We start from the raw sequence: 20,739 nt of genomic DNA on the forward strand, positions 1-20,739 counted from the left end.
AGGTTTTTCCTTCTGTCCACCAGAATTTCCTTTGTAGTAATTTGCCTTGAGTCCTTTTGGTATGAGTCTCTGTGAAACTCCCGCTCCATCTTTTTTATAATCCTGCCCAAGCAGCAGTCAGCAGCAGCTAAATCACCATTCCGACTTCTCTTTCCCCATGCTCCAGTCCCTTTGGTGGCCCTTCCCTGCTCTGTCTCCGGTTTGCTGATGTCTTTGTGGTGCTGGAGACCCAGAACTGGACATAAAGAACCTGAAACTATTACATGAGTCAGCCACCAGGCAAAAAATCAGTAGCTGCAAAACACTGCATCGGGCTAAATAAAGCAAAATGCTGGTAAAGTTCCGCAAAGATGAGGAAGAACCAGACAGAAATGCCCTCCATCCCCACAGTGTACAGCAACGCAACAGAAGGGCACCAGGGAAATTCAAATTATGAAACATTCTTGATGAAATATTAATAAAACCATACTATGGTCTTAATTGCTATAATTTAACACCCTTTATGGTATAAATATTTTAGAAACATGGTAAAATGGAACATTAAGAAGGGGTCAAGGGATAATAATATACATTAATCTTGATTGGCGGAGATGTATACCTCATACTTAATTTATGTTTATACTACCATTCTGTATTCATTTTTGAAGAGCAGTGGGTGGAATAAGTTAGATGTATGTATCTTATATAGAGACATACATGTTATGTGTGCACATGTAGATTATTGTAGGCATTTATAAAGTAAGTAAAGGGCTCCGGCATATGAGAGAGAGATATATATAAAGGAATTTTAAAATGCTTTCACAAGAGCATCATCTCCTTTAGAAATCAGTCACGGATCCAACAGTCTACAAAAGCAAGGGGGTCAGGAAATATGCAAACCACTTTCTCACAAAATTCTTTCCTGAGGAAGTCATTATGTGTACTGCCCTTGTAACAGCCACCTTTCTTTTTCAGTGGCAAATATTTCTTTTAAGGCTGGTTTCCCTATATTGGCATCAAGGGGAAGCTCTGGAAACAAGCCTGCGCTACGGCCACGCTGTCGGGGAGGGGAGAGCGCTGCAAGGATGGCTTCGTGCACAGCCTTAGGTGCACTTTAAAGCCTGTCTTGGTAGGAGAAGGTCTGCCTGCCAAATAGAGCAGTCAGGGAGAAGTCAGAAAACATTTCACTGAGCTTTTAACTCTCCTATAGATTTTCACCCCGTAAGGAAGCTATTGTGCTAATTTTTGCAGAAAATAGCATGCAGAAATTGCTTGAAATTGCTGGCACTCTAATAGTGACCTATGCCCATGTATGCATAAAGCGGATAGGCATTTCATTTACATTTATCGTAAATTGTATGCAGTAATGATTTCTATGTGTTAAATTGCATAATCCATACAAGTCTGACAGTCTCATAAAGGCTGTGGGCCGATGTCCTCTGTCGAATGCATCAGTGCCAATGAAGGAGGTTATCGTACCCTTGACAGAGGTTACGGCTGTCTTGTATCTGCTGGTGGAACTGCTCCTGTGATCACTCTCTAAACCACGTCAGTCAGAATTTACCAGGTAAGCTCAAATAGTTTAAATAGCAGATTTTTTTGCCAGTGATGCACATTTTGCCAAAAAAAAATTATAAGGGGCTACAAGAGTGTGTAGCTGGCATTTTGATGGACAGTAAACTTTTACCAGAAGGGCTAGCTCCTGATACACAGTATTGGTCCACAGCCTCTTACGCTGTCAATTCATCTATATTCTTTAGTTCTAGTATTTCTGCAGTTGCTTATGATTTCTTAAAAAAAAAAAAAAACCAGCATGACAGAAATGCTTTTCTTTCTGAATGTAGGATTGTCCCACAAAGTGCACAGAGACCCAAGATACAGAATGGCATTTTGCCCAACGAGAGGTTTATAATCTGATTTATAATCCACTTGTATTGAACGGGCACCAGAGGGAGTGGGACAGTCCAAGTATCCTTTTCTACACTTTCTAGCGATGTCCTAAAAAATGTTTCATAGCGTTGTTAGAGGAGAGATGGTGCCAGCAGAAACTCATGCCAGTAAGTGCTGAGCTAAGCCTACCGCAGAAGAGAGACCGTTCCATCACACCAATTACAGAAAAGGAGAGCTTTGCCTTTGCTTCCAGCGCTTCTGGGAGAGCCGATCCGAGTGCCCTTTCCTGCCATTTCTCCTTATTTTAAACCCTGCCAATAAGTCTCTTCTGCTCCTCTAAACAGTGAAATGGTGCAAGTGTTGCACCTTTTCAAGGATTTATAAGGCTAGGTGATCACATCACTCTCTGTGCCAAAAATTAAGAGAAAGAATGTTGTGTGGATGGATGCTGCTTTGATATTCTGCTGTCACGTTGCCTAGTATCAGTTCCTCATTATCTGTACTCTTCTCTGCAGCCACTTACTGTCTCCAGTTGTTTGGCAGATATAAACTCTTTTGCACAGGAATCACCTTGTAGTTGTGTGTTTGCACATTGCCTTTCCCATGACGATCTGGCCACGAGAAAAATTTGTAGGTGATGTAGTAATAACCGTCATAATTTGAGTATCCCCAGAATATGCAAAGTATCTATTCTGCACACACGTAGAACTTTCCTGTGAAATCCTTCTCATTCTCATCAAATGTGCATCCTTGCACACACGCACATGCACATGCAAATTCTGTAAATGCATTTAAGGCCCAGTTATCTCTGTAGACAAACATTTATCTTCCTTATTTTGCACTTCACCCATCCCATAATGCTTTTTTTATTATATGATTAAAGTGTATATATTCTTTAAAAACTATTGGGCCTATATTTCTGAACTATAAGCAGGCTTCACTGATTCTTCCACTTTTTTGCTGATTTTAAAGAAATTCTTTTAAAGGTAGCAAAGTAGCCTTCAACGTTTTCATTAAGGTGGAATTATGAAAAATTATTGTGAGAAATGATGGGCAAGTTAACATTGTCCCTATTCACTCTCACCTGAAAGCTTTATTGTGACTCCTGTTACTAGTGGCATCCTTGGTAATAAATATTTTCATTTTATTCTGAGGCCCAGCAAATAGATTTTTTGTTAGTGAATGACCTTGTGCATTAACTGTGTTATTCATGATTTAGTGAGCCAGTCAGTTGAAATATCGCTAATGTTTTCCCAACTCAGTCTTGTTACATTTGTGCCACGAAGATGACATTAAGTGTAGTTGTAGATGAATAACAAATAACATGGCTTTAAGTTGTGTTTTGGATCATTAAAGAAATGAACCTACAGGGTACTGTTTTATTAACTGGGGAAATGACTGAAAAAAAAAATGACAGTTCTTGAATGTGTATTTATTAAAAGTAACAGTTTGGCATGCTGAGAATTAGTGGTAGTGCCCCTTAAATTTTTCATATACCAGTGGAAACACACCACAGTGTCCATCCAAAGATTTTGACAGATTTTAAATAAGAGTACGAATAATTCATACATTTCAAGCTGTTTATATGACAAGACTCAAAGTGGTGCAAGTAGGAGAATGCTAAAAAAGCACAGCATAACAAAGATGAGGATTAATAATTAGAGGCCAATATGTGTATTTTTAAATATTATATATTATAATATCACAGAGGGTCAGCGTACTTTCCAGGGAGACCCTCGGGAAGCGTGGATCGCTTCTTTAAAAGTGGAGTAACTCTTGGTTTTCTTTTCCTGAGTCCCTTGGTTTGTTTTATGTTAAAATATAACAGAAGCTATAGAAAAAGTAGCTGGTGAGCTTCTGGAGAGACGGTTTAGTCCTTTCCCTTGCCTCAATAACTATTGTACAGTTACTATAGAATACCACACAAGGTCAGTTAAATTCCAGCTAACAGGGTTTCCTGAATTTCTACAAAGCTACAACCATAAGTAGCAACTTCTGAATCACTTCAATGGTTCTTTCTGCTAATAAACCACTCCAGTTAATTTTGCTAGAAAAGCGAGAACAAGGGAGAAAATTGTATTTTAGATGCTACTATTCCTGGACACTAGGTAGGTAAGTATTTTTGTTCCTATTAGATGGAGATGGTCATAGAAGCTTATAATTTTTCTACTTTTTCTAAAGCATTGGAAAGACAAGGAATGGATCTTATGTAAAGTTTTTTTTTTTTAAAGAGAACAGACGGTTCTTATTTCAAAATACTAAAACACAAAAAGGACATGCAGTGGATATCCTGAGGGATCAAAATGAAGTATATGGAAGGAGAGAATATACAAATAGAAGCAACAAGCAGATACAAGACTAGAATACATAGCTACCCTTGAAAAGCCGAGTAACTGCTATTATCTGCATAACTGCTATGTTTGGTTTTTTGGTAGTATTTTCATCACAAGAAAATTGAAGCAATCTGTTGAATTCTTGACTATAAATAAAAGAAGGCAGCAAAACTGTTCATTTATAATGCTATTCCAAAAACCTGTCTATTTAAACGGAAATAAAAGAAGCTGTGGCCTTAAGCTCATTTTACGGAGTGTTACTTTCCACAGTGTTGTTAAGGTGAGGAGGCAAAGACTTCCCTGCACTAAGAAGGGCCGAGAGAGGTCCAGGTGGTCCTTCTTACCCACCCATCCCGTGGGACCACAAATCTTGCCTTCTAATTTGTAAATGTTAAGACTGAACATATGATGCTGAACTTTAATGTTAAGCTAACTGGGACTTTAAAAGTTCATCTAGACATTAGCAATCAGCCCAGAGAGAAGCTTGCTGAGAAAAATTGTGTGGCCTTGCACTGGTAGTCACGCCACTTTGGTCTACTTGAATGTATTCTGCTCTAGCTTCAGCTCCGCATGCTGCAGGTTGTTTTATATGAGTTTTCTGTACAGAGCTGAAACTTGTCAAAGGATATTTATGTGAACAAATTTTGATGTGAAAGGTGGAATGACACTTCTTTTTTCATTTTCTGGTGACACTGGCTGAATTGGTACACCTTTAGCTATAAATAATGGATAAGTGTTTTAAGTATGCAAGGAAATCAGTACACATACATGCGCTGCACTCCATCAAGTAATGGTCAGTATTGAATTGTCACTGTTAAAATGGTCAATAGTATTAAAAATTGTCACTGCTAAGAATTCATTGAAATATATTCTATATTTGTAAAACACATATAGGCAAGACATAGTTATTTTTGCTGTTAGTACTCAAAACTTTTCTGTTGGTGGACATTGACTTCCTTATATTATTTAGGAGAATATTGTTGAGAATGGGTTTCTGAAGCTGTACAAGAAAGTATTTAGAAGAGATAAAGGTTTTTCATTTCTACAGTTTTAATTCATATAAACCAGTTGTGATCATACCAGACCCATAACAGAACCATCACATTGACACCACGCCTTGAAAAATCCCCTCTGTAGCCATGGCATTGTCTATAGGCCTGATTTACTGCTGAAGTATTTTGGAGCTTGTATACATATGTTTCATAGAAGGGTATGACTGGGGGGGGGAAGAAAAAAAGAGGATTGGTTGACCCAACAGGCCTTTCCAGATCTATATTTATATATGATGGATCCCACCATTAACAAAAATGCTCCAGCAAAATACAGAAATGTTATTGCATATATCCCAGACTCTTTCACTACAATTTAAATATCACATTTTAGAATAGCAGTGTGCTTATTTTAAAGGACAGTTGAGGGAAAACATACAATTGAGCAACTATTTATTAAATAAGTAAAAGTAAATCAATGCAAGCCGTCAGGCAGAAACAATGTGTTTGAAATACATACCTCATCTATTCTAACGTGAGCTACGTGAGGTCCTGATGTATCACCTCTTTGCTGCTCCGTCGTTGAATATTAGCTGACCACGGGACATTAGAGATGTGGGAGGTAGATGATTTAGAGAGTGGAAAGTGGTGTTGTTTTAGTGAATGAGTTTAAAAAAATATACAGCTCTTGCCAGCTACTCAAGTAGGGGCCAATTTTACGGCAGTGTGCAGTGCTGCTATTTGCCTGACAAATGGATTTTGTGTGGTTTTTTTGAACAGAATTAAAGACAAACAGAGATGGAAAATACCTTGATTGTGTGCATGGAGATTTGGCTATCTTGCACCAAAAACTGTGAGAGTGCAAAGTGCACTGGGAGTGGTGAGCATGGCCTGAATTTCCATCTGCTGGTTTTATGCGCTAGAGCAGGTTGTAAAGGATGTGTGCCCTCAAAATTGCTGGAAATGCAAACAATATTTTAAATTACTCCAGGCAGCAAGGTACTGCATCTGAACAGATTGAAAGCTGAAATGTTGATATCAGAAATTAAATTAATGCACGTGAGATTGAAACAATATCTAATTAAAATAATTTGAAAAATTACTTGAAAATTGAATATGACATAATATTTAGCAGGCTGTCGCTACTACAGCTACGCAGTTTTGACTTTTCTGCAACCATTTTCATTCCAGGCCTGGCTGCCAGTTAACTAAAAATTACACATGATCTCATGCCATCACCCAGTAAAGATTGGAAGACAAAATACCTTTTGCCCGCAACCTGTGTACTTGTCCTTCACTAATGTAAATGTAAACGGGACCCTTCTTGTCCTTGCATCTGGCCGCTTGAGTTAGTCATTTTTGTTTCAAACTGGAGTATTTTGAATGCTCATGTTGTGGTTTTGACTTATTTACTTGTAGCCTGATGCTACTCCTGCCCAGGGAGAGGAGTTACAGATTGACAGGCTGTAGCTGCAGGAGCAAGTGCCCAGGGCTGGGCACAGGGTCTCCACACACCACGCTGTAGGCGTATGCCAAAGTCAGGGAGAGTTTATCTTGTATTCCAGAAAGTCTCTTCTTCTGAACATGGCCATACCCAAGTATCTAATTCACGGTTCATTATGTACTTTTTAACTTTCAACAAAGGAAAGTGAATGAGGTGGGAAAAACCTATGTAACATCAGGTTCTTCTGCAGGGAAAAGTCTTAGAGAGCGTTGAACAATGGTGTGCTTTTCCTCTGTCCCGTTCTCATTTCGTGGTGTGAATGCCTCAGCAGTTTCAGGAGGTGCATTGACTGTGCAAAGGCAGGTTTACTCTGGGACTGTGGTGTTCGCAACAGGGAGAGACACCAAATATTATGGGAATCCATTTTCATTCAATTGCAAGGGACGAAAGTTTTAGTATCTGCTATGTATATGTATGGCACAGTGTGTGGGTCTGCCAAACATAAAGGCGGTCTTTCTGGTTCACCCTATGAAGAAGCTTTCAATTTAATTGTAGGGGAGGAGAAAGAAAAGACTAACTTGATGTAATTAAATTCAACATCTGCTTATCACAGATTTGGGAAACTTGTTAAAAATTTTAAAGCTGTAATAAACATTTACCATGTCTCTGGCTTTCCCTTCCTCCTTTTCCATTTGCTTTCCTCAAAGAGGGGATAATAAATGAAATTCTTCTGAATGTGACTCTATGAAAGGAGCTTTGCAGCAAGCTGAGGGGAAGACGACGGTTGTTGGAGAATTCACCTGACAGCCTACAGTAAATCTGAATTAATTGCCCTCCATCACTTTATTGACTGGAGGTCCAGTCAGTATAGTTAGTGAGTCTAGGGCATGAATTGGCTCATTCTAAAAAGAGCATGTAATAGAGGTCAGGGGAATTATATGTCTGTAAGTACTTTTTTTTCTACATTTAATTAAATACAGCACACCCTCAAAGTCAGATTCACAGCAGAAAAATAAGGTTTCCTTGTGAGTGATGCCACCTTCCAACAAATACTTGCCATATTTAAGGATAGTTTCTTCTCTGGAACAGGTAAATGGATTGAAAGCAGCCCTGAGAAGAGGGACTTGGGGATATTGATTGATGAGAAGCTCAACATGAGCCGGCAGTGTGCACTTGCAGCCCAGAAAGCCAACCGTGTCCTGGGCTGCACCAAAAGAGGTGTGACCAGCAGGTCGAGGGAGGTGATCCTGCCCCTCTGCTCCGCTCTTGTGAGACCCCACCTGGAGTACTGCGTCCAGCTCTGGGGGCCCCAGTACAGGAGAGACATGGAGCTGTTGGATTGAGTCCAGAGGAGGGACACGAAACTGATCAGAGGGCTGGAGCACCTCTCCTATGAGGACAGGCTGAGAGTTGGGGTTGCTCAGCCTGGAGAAGAGAAGGCTCCGGGGAGACCTTATAACACCCTTCCAGTACCTAAAGGGGCCTACAGGAAAGCTGGAGAGGGACTGTTTATCAGGGAGTGTAGTGACAGGACAAGGGGGAATGGGTTTAAGCTGAAGGAGGGTCGATTTAGATGAGATATAAGTAAGAAGTTCTTCCCTGTGAGGGTGGTGAGGCACTGGAACAGGTTGCCCAGAGAAGCTGTGGATGCCCCATCCCTGGAAGTGTTCAAGGCCAGGTTGGATGGGGCTTTGGGCAACCTGGTCTAGTGGAGGGTGTCCCTGCCCATGGCAGGGGGGTTGGAACTAGATGATCTTTGAGGTCCCTTCCAACCCAAACCATTCTGTGATTCTATGATTCTAAGACTATGAACAGTGACAGTCTCTACCCTTTAACACTCAGTAACACCCTCATCGTGCTCTCTAATAGACCAAAGCCATTAAGTTGTCCCCATTGTAATTTAGATCACAGAAGAGACTTCCACAGATTCTTTCAGGTTAAAATAACTGGTATACAGAGAGTAGGCAAAATTATTCCACTGTAGCTACGTGCTTAATTATATGGAATACTGCATAAATTGTCAAGTGCAAAGAATTATTCTGATAAATTAAAATACTAATTAAATAGGCTATTGCAGAATTTTGAGAACATTATAGGGCTCCGCTTCTTCAGGTAATTTGCATATCCTTCATCTAGTGAATTTAATTTAAAGGCCTCCTTTTTTGTGTGTTTGGAAGCCCTTTTTGTTTCACTGGAAGATTAAAAAAGGGATTTATATGTTGCTAACTGGGTTGGGGTGGGGGGTTTTTTGCTTTTTTTTTGAATAGCTGTTTTTATTATGCCTCTTTGCTGATGAGTTTGTCAGTTCTCCATTAGTATTTCAGGACTTTAAACTGTGGCTGTAAAAAAATCAACTTTGATGAAATGTGCAATATACCATGTTACCCAGTGTTATAATTTCCAGTTCATAAAATTTGCAACAGTAACATCATCTGCTGTATATTTGTATTGAAATAAAAGGTAGCAGGTAGTACACTAAAATATTTTTAAAAAAATTAGGCCAATTTTCAAAGGATTAGTAGCTTGTTCTTAATATCTGAATTCATTTTTGCACCACTTCTTCCTCATCTATCTATAGGCTATTGACTATGTTTTATTGTCCTAAATTCTCAGTTATAGTTATGCATAGAAAAAGTTAAGCAGTTATATTCACTGTTCAGCAGCTTGAAGCAGCTGCTTGATATGAAGCTGATGCTTCAGCTTCAGCACCACAGTTTTTGACAGAATTTCTTGACCTTCCTGAACTGCTTGTGGCGTTCAAGGTTAGCTAAAATATGTTCCTCTACACGCCTGGAGTGAACATGCCAGAGACTGTCTGCTGTGTCGCTCTCTCCACAATCTGATAGTGCCTGGGCTTGACCATTTTCAGGTTATGATTTAATCAGTAACACATCGTGCCTTCATGCCTCCTAATTTTGGCAGGGCTTACGTTAGCATGACTGTCAGAGCTGTCCTTTGTGTTTTAGCCAATATCAAGGGGGAAAGCAGGGTGTTAAGTAAACTTTTTTTTGTTTTTTAATATCAAAGCTTCAATAATTAAAGTCTGCAGGAAACCTATAGAAAGGAGGTCAAATATCTAATAGTAATTATAAAATTCAGAGATTCAGCAGACCCAATATTTTCTATTAACTGCTCATGTGGTAGGAAATTACACACTGGGATTTAAGCCTTGTTGTTTACTTATACCCATTTATTTTGCAGCCACTCTGCTGTGCAGTTTGCTTTATCCTAAGATACCAAAAAATTATTTCTTGGACCATTCAGTTTCTTTGGAGGAGGCTGTGGAGCTTTGAGTTTTTATAAATCTTCTAAATTTTTGCATTTGGTAGAAATCTGCCTTTGATGTGTATGCTGGGTGTGAGGAGGTCAGTGTGGTGGCATGGCACACTTTTGCAATGAAATAGCACATCCGAAAGGGAGAATGCTGTTACATGACATGGCAGGTCATCAGCCATCGGTGAAGCAATATAGTCCAGAATCCATCTCAAGGCTGAAAATCAAGCTTATTGGCAAAGATTTGCTTATTTTTTTTGGAAATTCATGCTGCACAACATATACAACACAGTGAAAAGGTAGCCTCAGATCGCATAGTGCAGGCAACTCTTCCCATGTGGTCCCTGTGACTCTGGGTGGAATAAACACGTTTGTGAATGTGTAAAGCACAACATAAGTATTAAGTATGTGATCATACGGGTTTTAGGCTGTCATCCAGCAAAATATGCGTTTAGGCTTTCTTAGCTTGGGACTCCATCTTCCTCTCTGCTTAGTTGGTAGCATATTGAAAAGACGCAAAACCAAACCTGTGTGGGTCTAAAAGGTGGAGAGCTTTCCTCTCCGTTTCAATCATGGGCAATATTTATCCCTTGCTGAAGGCAGTCAGGAAAGTTTCATTGTATTAGAATTGCTTGAGGTTTCACTTCTTGAGTCTTTGCACACACAAACTCTTACAAAAATCTTTCCACATTTTGGATATATGAGGTGAGATTGAGCCCTAATGATATGACTCACTTCTGAAATAAATGTGAGTCATTTGTGTTGCACTTTGGACAAACTAAATAAAGTATCAGTTCACAAGAATATTGTTTCTGAGAGTTGTCTGCTACAATCTGAACTGTTTTGAAGATGTTTTGAATGGCAACAATTAAAGAGTATTTTTCACAAATGAAAGAAAAATATATTCATTCCTTTCAGTATTTTAATGCAAATTTACAGCATACAATATGTTCTAGCACACTTCTTGTCCTTTCTGGTAGGAATGTTTCCTTTAGGCAACTTAAACTGAGAAGCTGAGTCTATGCAAACTGTGTCCGTAATCAGAGGAAAGAGATAGGTGCCTGCAGATGTGTGTAAGATAAGTGGGATGACTCATCGTATTAAATGTCCATCCCTTTCCGTTGACTGAAGAGAGAACCTAGATGACTCACTTGGATTACATAGTCAATGACTAGACTAGACAGCTAAAGGGAGGAGAGTTTTACTAGGCTGGAAGGCTTCGTTTCTACTCATAAATAAATCAAGCCAGGTGCCTGGGTTTTGGACATGAGTCCAACTGACACAGTTTACAACTAGAAGGTTAAAGTCTTCCTATCCAAAATGGGATGAACTTACCCATACCCCCAGCTGTGAATAATCTCATCCTTGTGCTGTCCCCAGAACTGTGGTTGGGCATTGTTTTGTGAGAACAATAGTGGGCAAAGGCCAAAATCATGTGAAGAACATAGTAATGATGTAAAAGTATGGGCAATGGTAGGACGGTGCTCAAATTCATGCCCTGGACATGTTTGGGTTGCAAGTATAGATGTAGTCCCAGTGATTACTACCTCTATTTTGCATTTAGCTGTTTTATGCTGGATTATTTTTGTTTTGAATGCTTTTACTGATATAGATGCTGATAAATAGGAAAAAAATGAATTAAAAAAAAAAAAACCAAAAAAACCATTGTGCATTGCATCCTGATGCCATGAAATAAACTGTTTACTTCACCTGCTAGGCAAGAGTTTGTATTTGTTGTGAAATGCTGTTGTAGTGGTAAGCTGCTGCCCCGCTCTTCACTGCAAGGAAGACAGTAGGAAGTTTCCAAACGTATTGTGTATATGTGTTAAATGTTTGTGATACTATGTATACAAGGGATCTAGAATTAGTTTAGCTTTCTTTTTCACATTGTAATGAAAAATTAATGGCATACCTGTGCATTCAAAAAACTGACTAGTAGAGTAGTTATCAGGGAAAGATATTCCATAGATGCCATAGGTAGGAACTGTCATGAGTTTATTGATGGAGGAAAGAAGGTTGGTTATATTGTAAATGCTGCAATATCATGCATATTCCAGCTTTCCTGTAACTCTCTCAATCTTAATTTTCCTTACAGCCATCAACAAAGAGAAACTTGAAAAAACAACTGGACTGAAAATTCTGCAGACTGGTGTGGGGGAGGTAAGTGGCTTGGGGGCATTTTAAATTCTCAAAAACATTTTAATTGTTGGGGTTTTTTTAAGAAATCCTGGAGCTCGTGAACGTTTGTGAGCTACCAGTCTGATAGCGCTAAGGGCCTTTTTATGATACAGTTGCATCTGTCAAAATACAATCTGCTGCATAAATAGCACTGTATCCCACAGAGAAAAAAAATACCATCCTTATGAGAAAAGTACAGCCAGCTTTAAGAAATGCAGTTTTTTGCTTTGTTGTATCACAGGAACAAAATCCCTAAAGATGAGCACAGCAACTGAAGTTGTCGTATTATTCCCCTTGGTTTTAATGCCGTGCTATCTCATCTAGATCAATGAAAGTTTAAATTTGGGGTAAAGAGTCCTCGGATGTTAGAGAGAATCTGACAGTGAATGACTTGCTTATTTTGGATGTAACTTGAAACATAAATAAAACATGTGTCTGTTATTATGGTGATATCACTAAGCAAAAACTCCACTAAGCAGTTCATCATTTATTAATAAAGATGATGCTATCTGCTAAGAACCTTGTATGAACTACAGTTGATTGCTAATTCTCGTGCTAATTTTGTGTACACAGTTATCTTTTTTTTGCCTTTTCATTTAAGTAATTTTGATAGTGGTGAATGCTCACAGGGCTAGACAAATGCCTTTTTCTTGTGATTGCATTATTCTTAGCATTAAGAATAATGAATTACTAACTTACAATATACTGAAGGAATTTTTTGCTCTTTTACTGATTTTCATTTTTTATATTTCTAATTTTTATCAGTTCATGCCTAAGAACTTAACTTGCCAGGATTTCTGAGGTTCTTTGTGTAACTTTATTCACATTATTAAAAGACTTGGTCCTGAAGAGGTACCAACACTGAGACCTGCTGAGACGCTCAGGGTCAAAGCTGTAAGAATTAGAGCTTGGAAACAAACATAGGTGAAATCATTAGAAAGTGAAAGCCGCATCTCTCCTTAACTGGAGCTGATTTAACTAGTTGAGGTTCTCAAGGGTGCATAACCTCAAGAGCTGGGAAGTGTATCCTGGAGCATGGCTGTGCACCTCAGGCTGTGTCCTGACTTCGAGCGAGAGTGAAGCTTGCGTTTGTGCTATCCACAAGCCCTGGTTTCTACTAAATAACAGGAGAACCAGGACTGTGGCATAGTCTATGGAAGCCACATTCAGTAAAATTTTACCCAATGTGACTCCTCATGCTCATGAAATACCTCCAGGTATTTTGTCCGATCCCAGTCATTGAATGGATTCCAGTTTGCTTCAAAGTCAGCTGGACAATGGAAGCCCACCTCACTTCCAATGCTCACTGTTAAATGAATTGTTATCTTATATGTGGCTGATGGAGAAAGAAAGAACTTCTGGATATTTGAAATGCAAGAAGTTGTCACCTGTCAAATGCATCATTAATCCTCATTGTAGTAACGGGGTTGTTGTAATCATCGTAGTCTAAGGATGTACTAGAGATCTAGCCTCCAGGACTATTTCGCTTTTTTTAAGACCAGCTAATAGAACTGGAAAAATGGACAAGTTCTTAGGCTAGAGATCTCCCCAGTCTGGTTCTTGTGCTTGGTTTAGTAAAAGTCATTGCGGAACTCATCTCTCATATATTTAGACTATCATAGCTCTTAAAAAAACTGGTGATACTACTTGAATTAATAAAGACTTTGACAGAAGGTGGTGCTTTACACTCTGCCAAATATGTATTTTAAGAAGGCAAAAAGTGAAAATGTATTAACTGAAGGGAAGCAGACATTTTGGCCTAAATATATTCCAGGTTACATCTGAGATAGCAGCAGCGAAAGAACCAAGTAGTTTGAAACGTTAAGGTGATGGAAGAGCATTTATTCAGCTGCTTAATATTTTGTTGGATGTGAATTCTCCCAGCTGTGTACATTCCCCTTTCTGAGTCTTATCAGATATGATTGTATACATAATGAATACATTTCTGCAGTCTCACCTACATGAAAAATAATGGAGTGCTGTAACCAAGCTGTTTCTTTGTTGATAGGGTATCAGATTCAGGCTATTTCAGGTTAAATCTAACTATGTTAATCCAGTTTTGCAGGTTGTTTTTTTTATTCACCCTGGTGTTTAACAGCGTTAAAATAATAGTACATATTTTAACATAATGAAGCAGCCTTCTGTAGAATAAGGATTTCTTTTTCTTCACACTGTAGGAATGGAATTATATGTAACGGTAACTGTAAATCAAAGTCAAGATGCTTAAACCAAAAGTACTTAGGAAAACTCTAGTTTCAGAATGAGAAATGGCCTTTTTGTTTGGACAGTAGGTCAGATTCATGACCAAGTTAATGGATATACAATCTTCACTTGAAGGACTGTAAAATAAAAAGGATTGATTTTGCATGGCATGTTTCATATCTGAAATAGTTCAAGAGAAATATAGCTGAGATAGTAGTGGCAAATGGAGCAGCTGTGTAAACAAATGCAGGAACTGTTCTAAGCTCAGCAATAATTCATGTATTGCTCTGGACAGTGGAATCTGGTTTAGGTGTTAAACTATGATAACAGGATTTGTGCCTCAGTAAGAAATGTGCAGACACCAATGACTACCCAGGCCTTGGGTGCGGTAGAAGGAAACTCTCTTTCTCTGTGGAGAAAAGAAATGCTTCTCAGAGCTCCTCAATCTCTCACTTTCTATCTCAAGAAAAGCATTTCAAAAGCAACAACAGATTTTAAAATTCACACCAAGCTTACTGAGCCGTTCAGTCAAGTCCGGGGAGGGCTGATGAATTACTTTTATGTCACTGCATAAACACGTGCTGTGTAGTCATTAACAACATGGGTCTGGAGTCTACCAGAGCTACAATACAGTTCTTCATCTTTATGTCATGTAAAAGATTTCCACAGCTTCAGTGAGTTTTTTGGATAGAGCTGAGGTTAGCTGCATTGTGTCAATGTAGGGCAGGCTCTACTTTAGCAAAATTAAAAACTAGTTCCGAAGCTGCAACGTCAAAAGCTGCTCGTGTGTCAGGATGTTGACTTAAAAGTTCTACATGTTTCATGGGAAGCTTTGGATGATATAGTGCAAAGCATTGTCTGGAATGTGGGTAAGCAGAGCTTCTTTCAGGTCACTGGAGAACAGCAGACCTTTGCTGGTACTTCCACAGTGCATCCACCTCAACATCTAACATTTGCCAGCAGAATATTCAATGGTCCAGGGATCCAGAGCTGGATTGGAGTTTGATGTGCTGTGTATCACTCTTAAAGTGCTAATTATTTTGGCACCTATCTTGTTTGTAAGAAAGCTGTTATACCAGAAGAAGACCAGGAATAACTCTGCTGCAGAGAAAACCAGTGTTGACATTGAAATCCTGAGGATGTGTGCATTGCTGCAGTACTGACTACCTCTGGAATTATATTTCCTGAGACATTTATTTTCTATTTGGAGTTTTCCAGCACCTATAACAGCTCTAAAACTCCTATACAGCAGCCCTCCAAGATTTGTTTGAGTCATTGTCATTCATGATGTTTGTGCCACAAAAATTCATCATGAGCTTTTCATACCTTGTTGGTTATTCAGATACAGTGAAGCTGCTGTTGTCTTTGAGGTATTTTCTTTTGATGTCCCATACATGAAATAAATCTCTGAAGTCCTAAGGTCATCTTCAGAAGTTCAAGAAGCTCCAATAGTTCAGTGTATGTGAGGGTACATATGTAAGTGTTGTGTTATCTAGGCGTATATTTGCATAGTAGTGGTAAAGAGGCGTAGTACTGGTAAAAAAAGATGAAGAGCTAAACAGCATTTAAGCAGGACTCATAACTCTGTTCTCCTATCTCCCAACTTGAGGTGGACCATTGCATTTTGCAGAAATAAGAGTTGAACTTGTTGCTCTGCATGGCTGAGCCCCCCTGCGAGATCTTGGGGACAGCATTTGTTCTCGCAGGGAGGGAAAGCCCCAGCTGAGTTCAGGATTCAGCAGGGCTGGGAGCCCCAGTCCCATGCAAACATTAGTCCAACTGCACTTGTACCCAGGAGCTGCTCTCCAGCCCAAGGGAGCTCAGCAGGAACCATCAACCACAGCCCCGCACAGAGGTCACTGAGTAACCTGGAATTCCTTCCACATCCTTTAGGAACTTAACCACTTCTTTGTCTTCACGTAAGCACTTTTGAATTATTATAAAAGTGCAGTATTTTTCAGTTCCACGCTGGGCTTGGATGGGACTGGAGTTTGTCTGGTTCAAGTCCAGCTCCAGTTTAAGAAAATTTCAAATAATTGTTCAAATGCAGTTACTATGGCATGAAAAAATAACTCTTTGTTCTGCTTTTAGCTGAAATTTGTTTTAATCAACAATTTCAGAATAACAGGTCAGGCTCAAGAAAGTGTAATGATTCAAATCAGGTTTTGGAGGCTAAAAGTCTGTGATTTGAATAATGAATGATCTGAATCAAGTCCTGAAACAAACAGAGGGAATGGCACCGTTTCTGTCTTGAACTGGTAAAACAGCACCTACTCCGGAATACATTATTTTAAATTAACTCTTTCAATTTCCCAGTAGGGCTGCACAAAAGACACTTAGCACTGGAATTGTAACTTTGTTTGTAGGATTCGAATCATGGTTCTCATATGGCAGACATAAGAATTAGAATAGATTTCTAAACCAAATGGAAATAACCCAAAATATATGTGAAATGAACACTTTGCTGTACCTCTAGATGTTCTAAAATAGACCACTAATATTTTGACATGTTTCAGGATATTCTCATTTATAGATATTTTGATAGGTGTAGAATTATGTTGATGTTGCATAAAGTGATGTTAATACAATAAAGAAATCTGCATTTTAAATTCTAGTGAAGGTAGATGACATGATCAGACAGACTTTCCAGAGATGCACAAGCCTTTTTGAGGCAGGAGTCAGATTTGCAACTTATTATCTTCCTTAATGTTGCCAAATTTTGTCATTAATGTCTGTATATCCAGATTTTACCCAGAATTATATTGGAAATCCATAAAAAATTGGAGCGAGTGCAGAACTTCGCAAATCATTTGCAATTGCTGAAGAATAAGGTGTCAGCTTTTTTCTGATCTTCTCCAATGACTAGCTAGAGTGGTAAGGGTTAGCTTTTGGCTTATAAAGACCAAATTAGCCTGGGATCTACTCCAGTTGCCTTGTTTACAGTGACATCTTGGCAATCAGCAAACACTCCTGATCCGGAGCAGATATTGCGCCTAAAGGTACACTGGGATAGGAAGGGACGCTGTACCCAAGATCATGTAGATAAGGTAGCTCTGATGCTGACCACAGTGTAGGAATACCAGCTGTACATGCGTAAATACTCAAGGTTTAGTGCAAGTCACAGGTAAGATTTTCAACTTCCGTTGAAACCCACCCTCCTCTTACTTAGAACTAATTAGGCTGAAGCCAAGGACAGGTGCATACGAGGGAATACACCTTTCCATTACAGTGCAGGCATTCTTACACCAGGGGACACCAGGGAGAGCTTTCACCGTGAGCCTGCTTTCAGCATCTTTTCCTACAAACCCCATGGCTTAGCGATCAACAAGTTCATTTTTTCCTGTTACATGATATCTGGGATGGGAGATCTTGCAGACAGCTCTCGCTGGTGGCTTTTGCTGATCGCTGCGGCTGTGCCGATTAGCAGTTGAGCAGAGATTTCCAGGAGGACAGTGTTGTGGAGCAACTTACGTTGCTATGGGCAAGGCATGTGTCAGGTCACAGATGGCCTCTTTGCTTTAAGGCATGTAACTTTAAAGCTATATATACAAATTAGAAAAATGATCATTAAACGAAAAACTTTAAGGAGTACAACCCTAGAAATATCCTTGGTGAAGGCACAATGAGGAAGATTCACTTTATTCCACACACACGTGTTATAGATTCTGAAGCTGTGTAACCGTTAAAAATTCATAGATTATATTTTACATAGAATGCTGCTAGTAATATACTACTTTTATGGAGTTTTACTGACAGTGAATAATATCTCAGTATTACAGTTTTGTGAGTATACATGTATAGTAAAGTGATGCTAATCAGAAGTTAGTCATACAGTAGCGTTTAGAAGTAATGCTTCAAGAGCTTTAAGGAATAAAGCCAAACAGAACATTAAATTTCTCCAAAGAGAATGATGGAGCTCTATGGCTCATTTATTTAAGATCTTGTATGTTTTCACAAAATGCATTTTAGCTAATATTTAGAGATAATGTTATTGCTATTTATTAACTATTCATTATGGTACATAGCCCACTAGAGGGCTGCTTTTCAAATAAATTGCATCCAGAGTGTTAATAAACGGCAAAATAAAAACAAAAAATATGCAGCATGAATATGTATATTATTTTACCACATTATTTTGTCATATACCTTCTGTGACTGCATGTTATATACAGAACATACTAAAACAATATAAATCATGGCCCCAACTCTGCAAACATTTAGAATATGCGTAGCTTTAAGTATATAGCTAGATTTCCTTTTAAGCTGCTGATAAGTTTAGAGTTAAAGAGATGCCTGGATGCTACTAAGACTGTCTTCTGTCACTTATCACACCGTCTGTGGTTGTGGAGGGGCAAAGTTCCAATGTTTATCCCCTGTACTTGATTTGAATATTGCATAGCAGAGGTATTTTGACATCTGAATGACAGGTCACAGCTTCAGTTTGGAAATCAGGTGTCAGCAGTAATTTCTTTTCTTGTGCTCTGATTGTGACAATGCCCTCCACCTTCTTTACAAATTTTTAAAGAACACGACAAGGAAATGAGGAGATTATAATGTTAAGAAAAATACAACAAACCTGATTTTCAGAGACAACTATCAGTGTATAATGATTTATGTTTTCCCCCTGAAACAGTATAAAAAGCACAAGTATTCAAGTGTCATGTTGGTTCATGAATTCCTTTACAGTAGCACTACGTGATTTAAAGGAGCAGAAGTGCCAAGTGATGTGGCAGTTGCCATGGCAACTACAGCAATTCAATTTTTATTCAGTATCATGTAAAATGAAACAAGATACGGTTTGCCTTGTGGCTTCAGGAACTTAGCATTCTACCGGTGTTGTTCCTTTTTGTCTTTTTTAACATTGTTCCGTTAAAAAAGTAGCATGTCTTAGGTTTAGGGATTTGTCTTGGTGTTAGGCCGTGTCATGCCATTGTTCTTAAAGCAGAGTTTCCCTTACAAACCATTATAGATCTGTAGAGAAAAGGGATTTAGATACTAGCACTGACTACATAAAGCAAACTGCTGGGTAATTCTGCTTAAAAATCAATGTTATTATCTACCCTAAGATTTGGCAGCCTGCATTTGATATATTCGTACAGAAGATATGCAGGATCTTTACATAGGAGAACGTGATTGTTTGTACTAGATATCTTACTGATTCATGAAATTCAGCATCCTCCCTCTACCAGCAGCCAGTTCATTATGACTCAAAGGAAAACAAAATCTTCAGTGGTGTAATGGGTCAGCTGGGGAAGCTGTAGATTAAGATTAAATTCTGTTTAACTGTCTGAAGTTTGAGTGATAGAGCTGGTCAGAAATTGTGAGAAGGCAGATTCTTCCACCTTCAGAGGCAAGAGCTTGATCCTGGCAAGAATTTCAAGCAATCGCAAACACAGATCTAACTATTTGAGGAGAGGAAGAGGTGGTAGATCCCAGTCACTCAGCCCTCTCTCTAGCAGTCCCTGGACAGCAAATGTTCCCCTCCAGGTCACCATGGAAAGCCACTCGCCAGGACCTCTGCTCTCGTTCTGTAAGCAAGGAGAGTGTCTTGGGCTGATTCAAGCTGTGAGGCATCCAGCACTTCTGTATGAATACCTGGCATCAAGGGCCTTGTAGCTACATCAGCACTGGTAAAAGAAACAAGAACAGGGCACAGAGCCTGGCATGGTCCCACAGTTGCGCCAGGGGAAGTTTAGATTGGATATTAGGAAATATTTCTTCACCGAAAGGGTTGTCAATCGCTGGAACAGGCTGCCCAGGGAAGTGGTGGAGTTTCCATCCCTGGAGGTATTTAAAAGATGTGCTGATGTGGTGTTGGGGACATGGTTTAGTGGTGGACTTGGCAGTGCTAGGGTAACAGTTGGACTTGATGATCTTAAAGGTCTTTTCCAACCTAAACGATTCTGTGATTCTATAATTCTATTCGTCTGTACTGTTAAATTGTTGGCGTGGTCACTCACATTGTGTCCTGTGCCAACTAATACTCTTCTAGACTGCTTTGCTTCTAAGTCTAACAAAGATCCAGGCCAGGGACCTTTCACAGCAGGCAGCTTTAATGTGGTTGGAGCACAGGTGTTAAAGCATGTGTTTTCCTCAGAATTAAACTTCAACTGCAGGTAGTGACTTTTTGTTTTCCCTCCTATCTAGTTACAAGAATTGCTGTGCCATTTATTGTAGGCTTTTAAGTACTAGGCTGCAAAACTGAAGATCTGATCTGCTTTCTGGGAAGGCTGGAGGTTTGGTAGCACATTCTCATTCATCCTGCCCAGAATAGTGTTGCACCTGTACATCACTAAGTTTCCGCCCTTGGGGGCAACATTGCTGTAGTGCTGCTGCATGTCCATCACTTCAGCGTTCTTCAGAATGCGAGGCTTTATGTGCTATGCATATCAAATCATATTTTAGTCAGAATATTTTTAACAAGATTCTATATTTAAGCATGAGGATTCTG

General features: G+C 39.2%; 1 protein-coding gene across 3 annotated transcripts in view; it reads left to right on the forward strand.

Moving 5' to 3' along the window:
- Positions 1 to 20,739, forward strand: part of PTPRN2 (protein tyrosine phosphatase receptor type N2) — a 665,329-nt gene that overhangs the window by 411,928 nt on the left and 232,662 nt on the right. For all 3 annotated transcript variants that reach the window (XM_054817056.1, XM_054817058.1, XM_054817057.1), the window contains exon 12: positions 12,004 to 12,068. In XM_054817056.1, coding sequence (XP_054673031.1) covers positions 12,004 to 12,068 — 65 coding nt within the window. The remainder of the gene's footprint in view (positions 1 to 12,003; positions 12,069 to 20,739) is intronic.

The sequence above is a fragment of the Grus americana genome, chromosome 2 (genome assembly GCF_028858705.1).
Source record: "Grus americana isolate bGruAme1 chromosome 2, bGruAme1.mat, whole genome shotgun sequence".
Classification (NCBI taxonomy): domain Eukaryota; kingdom Metazoa; phylum Chordata; class Aves; order Gruiformes; family Gruidae; genus Grus; species Grus americana.